The sequence below is a fragment of the Xyrauchen texanus genome, chromosome 50 (genome assembly GCF_025860055.1).
Source record: "Xyrauchen texanus isolate HMW12.3.18 chromosome 50, RBS_HiC_50CHRs, whole genome shotgun sequence".
Taxonomy (NCBI): Eukaryota; Metazoa; Chordata; class Actinopteri; order Cypriniformes; family Catostomidae; genus Xyrauchen; species Xyrauchen texanus.
In genome coordinates, this window is record NC_068325.1 from 1,138,392 (window position 1) to 1,147,001 (window position 8,610).

The window sequence follows — 8,610 nt, forward strand, 5'->3', positions numbered from 1 at the left end:
ACGATCTCTAGAGTAGAAACTAGTTTCACCGGGAATTCAGGAACTGTTGTGTTTTCAGCATCACAGAGACATGGATGACCACCAGCATCCCAGACCATGCGGTACAACTGGAGAACTACACAATATATCGTTCTGATCGAACTGAAAAATCCGGCAAAATGCACGAAGGGGATGGAACTTTGTTAGAATGGAAGTCATGTCACAAAACTGCACACCGAACGTGGAATATTTCCTGGTCAAATGCAGACCATTTTATCTTCCAAGGGAGTTCTCTGCTGTTCTCATGTCTGTTGTTTACATACCAGAGGAACACACACAATGCTCTGAGCGAACTGTACATCATCATCACCAGACATGAAAAAGCTAACCCCAATGGTCTGCTTATTATCTCAGGTGACTTTAATAAGGCCAACTTCAGGAGTGTACACTCCAAATACATTGCACTTAATAAACGGTTCTACTACAGCATTATTTGTCATGGTCACATACACATATAAGCATACAATAATCTATAAAGCATTTATGATCTATCCATGTGCTCGCTGTCCTTTATTCTAAGCATTTTGGGGGGTAAATTTAGAGCTGGAGTCGAGCCTCTATCCTGAGCCCCTCCTTTGTGGACAGCAAGCCATATAAGTTTACCCTTTATCCTTTAAAGATTATATGGGCAGGCAAACTCGTGAATTTCCCCTTATTTCCCCCACTTAGGAGAACTATGTGGCATTTACTGTGTAAAAAGTGAATAGTTAACACGTGAGCAATTTGAGACCCTACACATGCATAAATGTGTACTTAATACAGATGACATTGCCTCGTTTGCTCTGGGTTCAGCACCGCAGTAAGAATGTCATGATGGACATGAGCATAGGCAAAATCTCCAGTTCCCTCTCAAGTCGGTAACTTCGACACTGCGTCAGCATTGATGCTATGGGAAACTCCGTCCAGGAGTGATGATGTCTGAAACGTTTTGAATAAGGCCAATCTATTGACTGATGATGCTTGAGCGTATCCTTTTTGCAATTGTGCATTGTGTTGATTGTATGTTTTTTCAGTGCAAAGAAATTAAAAGAGCCTTTTGCTTAAATTACGTCTTTATAAAGATAACGTTTTGCAAATGTTTCCAAGAGCACATGAAAACATTTTTGATATATCCCTCTGTCTGACGGGCATGAGCGCTGTTTTACATAAGCGCCGCTCGTTGAGAATAATTGCACTTACCGTGAACACATGAAACTCAAGATGTTTTGTTCTAGGCTCACTTTCGTTTCGAGGGAGCGCATGAGGGAGGTGCGCAAGACAGTTAATGGTGCATGGATATTTGAGGTTGCCAGCCCAGCTTTGTGTGCCTCCTTTCCTCCATATAAAGCTGTTTTGCTTTACTATAAAGTGGATTTTTGTTGTAAAAAAGGACTTATATATTGATCTGTTTCTCACCCACACTTATAACATCGTTGTTGATAATATGAATTTAAACACTGCTTTTATGTGATTTGTGGACCTTACGATTTCTGGCCACCATTCACTTGCATTGAAAAGACCAACAGAGCTGAGATATTTTTCTAAAAACAAATTTACAAAAAATATTCTTTGTTTGTGTTCTGTAAAAGAAAGAAAGTCATGCACATCTGGGATAACACGAGGGTGAAGCAATGAAGAGAGAATTTTTATTTTTGGGTAAACCATCCCATTAATGTTATTATGTTTACACTTTATTCAGAATGCAATGAGAATTTAACATCAGCTTCTTTTAAGTTTTTTTTTTATTTTTATATTAATGAATAATTAAAATATTAATACATAAATGTATAACATAGATAAATGAACAAATAGATAAATGGATTGTAAAATAAATACATTTCTCTGAATTGTGTGGATGGCCATGTAGTTGGTGACAACAAAGTTAACAACAAACAGGCCATTGGCTATATTGCACATCTTGGCTCATCAGCCTCATCTCCTCGTCATCTCTGACACCCAAAGATGCTATTGCCCACACCTCAATTTCAGCACTACAGATATGGACAGCGACTCTCTTAAGGAGCACTTAAAGTGTATCCTCGCTTATTAGTTTAAAATGCAGCTTTTGGGAAATGCACATAAAAATAATGAATGTTTGTAAAATAAATCGTTATTGGGAAACGAGGCTTGAACTGTTTTCAAAATTAAAGTGATTGCATCAGGATGCACTGTGGGAAGACAACAAGCTGGTGGAGGGAGTGTGATGCTCTGGGCAATGATCTGCTGGGAAACCCTGGGTCCGGCCATTCATGTGAACGTCAATTTGACACTTGCCACCTACCTAAACATAGTTACAGACCAGGTACACCCCTTCATGGCAATGGTATTCCCTGATGGCAGCGACCTTTTTCAGCAGGATAATGTGCCCTGCCGCACTGAACACCTTGTTCAGGAATGGTTTGAGGAACATGATGAAGAGTTCAAGGTGTTGTCCTGGCCTCCAATTTCCCCAGATCTCAATCCAATTGAGCATCTATGAGATGTGCTGGACCAACAAGTCCGATCCACGGTGGCACCTTGAAGGATGTGCTGCTAATGTCTTGGTGCCAGATGCCACAGCGCACCTTCATGGGTCTTGTAGAGACCATGCATCAGCATGTCGGCACTGTTTTGGTGGCACACGGAGGACCAACTATAGGCTCATCAGTCTATATCTAAAATATTTTCTTCTTTCTTTAATTTAACTACTTTTTGTTAGTAGCTTGTAGTTTCAAAGTAGCTTCCCCAAAAATTAAAATTAAATAAACAAAGAAACACATGGCAACTTGATATTTATGAAACATTTATATAATTTACCTGAAACAAGACATTTAGGAAAAATATATTGTCCAAAGAACCTTTTAGTTAAATTCTACCTTCACTGCTGTAGGTTTTATTGTGTTCACTTATTTAAACAACAGCTATTTCAAAAATATGATGATATTAGAATTTTATTTTGGTAAAAAGTATTCACAATCACATAATAATTTAAAGCTAGTTTTAAACTAGATGTTTGAAACCAACATACAAACCCACTGCTAGAGAAAACACACATTTGTGTAATTTGACTTTTTGCTGAAAACCTTATAGTCCTTATGATAACTTCACTGTGTGACAACTATAGCCGCAATTTCCCCTGTATGTATATAGCAATGTAAAGTGTTACCAAAGAAAAGTTCCTCCAAAAATGAAAAAAATAATTTGTATATCATCATTTAATCACCCTCATGCCATCCCAGATGTGTATGACTTTTTTTCTTCTGCTGAACACAAAGATATTTAGAAGAATATTTCAGCTCTTTAGCTCCATTCAATGCAGGTTAAAAGGAACCAAAACTTTGAAGCTCAAAAAGCATATAAAGGCTGCATAAAAGTAATCCATTGACTCTTCTGGTCTTCAGAAGAGATATGATAGGTGTGGGTGAGAAAAATATAAATATTGAAGTCCTTTTTTACTATAAATCTCCACTTTTACTTTCACATTCTTCTTTTGTTTTTGGTGATTCACATTCTTTGTGCATATCGCCACCTACTGGGCATTATTCTAAAAAATTACTTAAATATTGATCTGTTTCTCACCCACACCTCTCATATTGCTTCAGAAGACATGGATTAAACCACTGGAGTCATATGGATTACTTTTATGCTGCCTATATATGCATTTTGAGCTTCAAAGTGTTGGTTCCTATAAGTGTTGGCATTGTATGTAGCTACAGATCTGAAATATTCTTCTAAAAATCTTAATTTGTGTTCTGCAGTAGAACATACATACACAAGTCATACATATCTGGGATGGCATAAGGGTGAGTACATTATCATTTTGGGGTGAATTATCCCTTTAAACACATATAGTAAGAGCTTAATTTAAAGAATGTGTTGGACATGATTTGAAAAAAAAAAACTGAAGTCTGATAGATTGGTGCACTGACTGCTAAATGCATTTCAAATCAGCATATACTGCCACTTAGTGTCTCAAATGAGAAGTTGCATTGCTCTTGTGGCTAAAACATTATATCTCACTCCTGCTTCTTTATCGGACATATGCAAACACTAATGTTTTGATGAAACAATAATTGTTCTTGTTCTGATTAACAGAAATAATTATTAACAGTAAATATAATGCTTCCTCTCTCTCTCTCTCTCTCTCTCTCTCTCTCTCTCTCTCTCTATTTACTCTGGTAATATATATATATATATATATATATATATATATATATATATATATATATATATATATGATATATATATAGCTTAGCTGGTGACTCATTTCTATCTATAATTTACTTTTTCTCTTTTTTTATATTAATTTAAAATGGATTGTCATTTAGATTCTAGATGGCACAATGTCTGTAATGGTAGTGCATAAATGATTGCAAAATTAATAAAAAATAGCAACACAATAAGTTTTAAATAAATGTAGCTAAAGTACATTTAAACGTGCATTAAAATAGAGTGCATTAAAACACAAATAGGTTTGCTGTCCATGACGCACATACATCTTCTTTTGCTTTTATTCTAACAAAGTTCAACAACATTTATAGGACTGGTGATTCATCCTCACCATTATCAATGAGTTCACATGTGATCTTTGTTTTCTCCAACTATATTTCACAGGACACTGAAAAGGAAGACCAACCCAATAACAATACTTTTTGATCATTTAAGAAGAAAAAAAAACATATTGGTCACTGGTATAATGAATGGTAACCTATGACGCACCTGATAGTACCTAATGGAGAAACTGCACAGGAGGGAGGGGAGCAATTATGACGTCACCCGAGTGATGTCATAATGGCTATAAAACTCTGAGCAGAAATTACATTCACTAAGAGTTGAGATCGAGACCTGTGGGAGTAAATGAAGGGCTGTGATTGCATTCTGAACTGAACTTCTCCATTGAGATCAACTGCTTTTGAAAGCATCATCAACATGATCATCTCACATTTGGTGGTTTGTGGACTTATACTGACCCTTCTAACAGCCAGCTCAGAGGCAAAATCCTTAACGCAGGCAGAACAGAGGGTGAGTATTATTTATAAGGTTTATTATAATGTACATTTGATAGCATTGGTGTAACTTGGCAAAGTGACGCGCGCATAATCTGTGAAATGCAGTTACGCGCAAATTTTAGTGCGTAAAATCGAGAGTTGAATTGTAGAAACAGTATCTCCGTTTCAAACTGAACGCTGTTCGTCTTCATCATCAACATCATCATGCAAAAGCGACTCGAGCATCATTAGGTCAGCGCGAGCGTCTCTCCAAAAGACACTTGGACACTAGTTCGGACACAAAAACAATAACAACTTCTGTCGCTATACGTTTGATTTCTTTATTTTCATGACTCATATTTATGTCATATCAACAAATCTTAAGGTTTTATTTCTCAAACAGTAAAAATAATCATACACCAAAAGGAAAGAGCTGTTTTCCTCGCGCTTCTACGCGCTGCGCATTGACCCGCAATTATAGCGTGAACAATTACGAATGAGATCTCTTTACTATAATAATAGTTTCCTCTAAACAGCAATATGATTAAATTCGGAGTAAGTTTAGACTTTCAAATCTCCCGCCTCTCAGATTTTTCTCCCGATGAAAAAGAACTCAGGAATCTCACATATGTCTCCTATTTTCCTGAAGTTTTCCGAGTGTCCAAAGATATATTTAACAATGTCTACCACTTCAAAATCTCTATATTATTACTGTTAGTCAACAATTAACATTTAATAAGAAACGCCAGAAACTAAAAGAATGAATACAGCATCAAAAGTCATTTTTATGGGTTAGATCAACTTTTGCAGTTACACACTACACACTTAAAAGGTTCTTTGATGGTATGAATAGTTACATTTAGAAGCACATGTACCTGAAGAGCCCTATTATGCTGAAATTGATTTTATGTTGCCCAAATATGGTTTAAAAATACTTTGACCAAAGAAGTATCCACCGTTACTGTTAATATGCTGTTGTAAATCCAAGAACTGAAATCTGATAGTTGTTAGAGCCATTTTACTGTGTATGATGTTGAACAAAGCAGAAATAAGGTAACCCAAAAATATGCGCTTCATTTGTAAAATCTAAATGAAATGGTTTAAAATCGAATTTTGCAGTGTGTATATATATATATATATATATATATATATATATATATATATATATATATATATATATATATATATATATATATATATATATGTGTGTAATCATATAAAAGTAGCAAATTGGATGGTTGACAAGCCATATGATCTATAATAATGCTTATTTTTTGGGTAAAAATAGAGCATTTTGAAGTTGAAATCTGTTTATGAGTATTGTTTTGAGATTTTTATGTCTGAAGTTCTTCATCCATGTATCCTAGTCCCTCAGGGCACTGCTGGGAGAGGAACTGTTGGAGTTCCTAGCGTCGGATGAGAGCGAAAGAAGGATGGAGAGCAGAGCGCGTCTTCTAAGGGACCTCCGGATGGACACTCGGGCAAAGGGCCTGTTGCCTCGGTTCCAGAACGACCAGCCTGGATCACGGAAACATAAAGCTGGATCTAAGAAGGGAGGGACGACAGCTAGGAGTGGATGCTTCGGACACAAGATGGATAGGATAGGGACCATGAGTGGGATGGGATGTCAACCGTCCCATTACCCCTCTGCAAACAATCTTTCATGGCAAGTATCTGTAGAAATCAACTTCAAGAGCATATTCTTAAGGGGATGTTCACAGAAAATATGTTATAATTGTTCTAAGATGTAAATAGATGGTCGTACTGTATCTGAATGTTGCTAGCTGTATTTTCAGCATCTTGCGCCATTAAAACGGTGTAAAAATCTGTTTTAAAATGTCTCGCATTCTGTTCTGTTTTCGAAGTCAAGAATGCGTCAAGTGTGAACAGCCCCTCAAGCTACAATATTGTTAAACATTTCATATTGCAGTAACAATATATTAACATCCTAAAAACCAGATCAATTTACTTTAGGACAAAAACTGCATAAAATATGTATATACTGTGTATGATAAACATAATTCAATATATAATCAGTATTAGTCTCAATGTCTTATGCAGTTTTGCTTCGATATATCTTGTTTTAGTGTGTTTATATATTTAAATAGAAAAGGAGACAAACTTTTATTTTAATTGGATAATATTTATTCATTCATAAAGAATTGTTTTGAAAGGAAATGTGTTGTGATAAAAAGAAACGTCTTTGCTTAACAGATGATATTTGATATAGTTGATACTTTCTGCAATCTAAAAGCTAACATACATGACATTTATCATCTGACATGCTTGGTTGAAAATTACTTTCATTTCTGCTTGAGGCAAAAGGCTTTTAAATGAGTTTATGACGATAGCAGATGCTTATCATAATTATAAGTAGCATAAAAATGCTACTAGCTTAATATGACTCAAACCATGGTTGGTTAACAGATTGCAAATGTGTATGCGTACTAGTGAACTTATTATAGAAAATACAGTTCAATTGTGAAAATGATGAGAACAGTATCTGACTCTATGATGCAGGACTGTTGTCAAAGAATGTGATGTCAGCCACTCGTACGTGCGTAAAAGGTTGTAGTGACGTGACGGATGTCTGAGCGGATCCATCTAACAATATGCAATGTCTTTTTTTCCAGAGCGTATCATGCACGTCATTGATTTTGGACAGAATGGACTTAGTTGCTCCTCTTCTGAGGAACCAGACTAACGGTACGAAGCCACTATGAGCACCGTTTGTGGGGACAATGAAACAATTGAAATCAAATAGATTAAATATATGTATAAAATGAACGATATGGCAGATATTGTGGATAAAAGCTGTATATTGTTGCTGCTGATGTAAATTCATGTATTTCATTCTCGCATAAATGTATTTATGTTTTAAAAACTATTTATATGTTTATAAAAGAGATATTTATAAATATTAGTTTTTTTATTTATGTAACGTTTTGAAATGAATGCAAAATCCAAGTCAATTATGTTTGTAACTTTTGTCTTTAATAGTTGTACATGTTTTAAAAATTATTAAAAAAAAAATGCACAAATTGAGGAAAGAAATAACAAACTTCCTGAAGTTTACTTTTTGGATGACTAATAATCTCACTTTTACTAAATATTTGAAATATTCTTTGGTCTTAAGGATCTGAAATTGAAGTCTTTATGAATCTGAATGTATGTGAAGAGGCCTTTTAAAATTGCCTGGATGTTATATTTTTATCCTCACCTGAAACAATATCCAAACAATGTAATATGTTGACTCATTCCTCAGTTATTTACATCAGAAAGTATTGACAAACCTTTTCCCCTCTATTATAGTGCGATGAATGCATTAACTACCCAATTTACCTTATTCCAGGCACACGCACCACACTTGCACACATTGCATCATAAGCCGGTAAGAACGGCGATGGGGTAATAGTTATAAATCAACTTGTGCCTATTGTTTTTCTTAAACCGTTTATGACCTTACCCTGATAAAGGAAAATGCGTTTAATGTGTTTATATAACCACACACCTTGTCGGTATATAAAACAAAATCAGAGTAAGATCTTACATGTAATCATGCAAACAAATCACACACGTCACCTTTAACCCTCTGAACATTAAAAACAATGCATTAAGAAACATT

The 8,610-nt window shown here is 35.3% G+C and overlaps 1 protein-coding gene across 1 annotated transcript; it reads left to right on the plus strand.

Moving 5' to 3' along the window:
• Positions 1-4,841: 4,841 nt before the first annotated feature.
• LOC127641474 (C-type natriuretic peptide 4-like) lies at positions 4,842-8,027 on the plus strand. The gene is made up of 3 exons (XM_052124503.1): positions 4,842-5,019; positions 6,353-6,651; positions 7,619-8,027. Coding segments are annotated over exons 1-3 (393 nt in total). The 5' UTR covers positions 4,842-4,926; the 3' UTR covers positions 7,620-8,027.
• Positions 8,028-8,610: the final 583 nt, after the last annotated feature.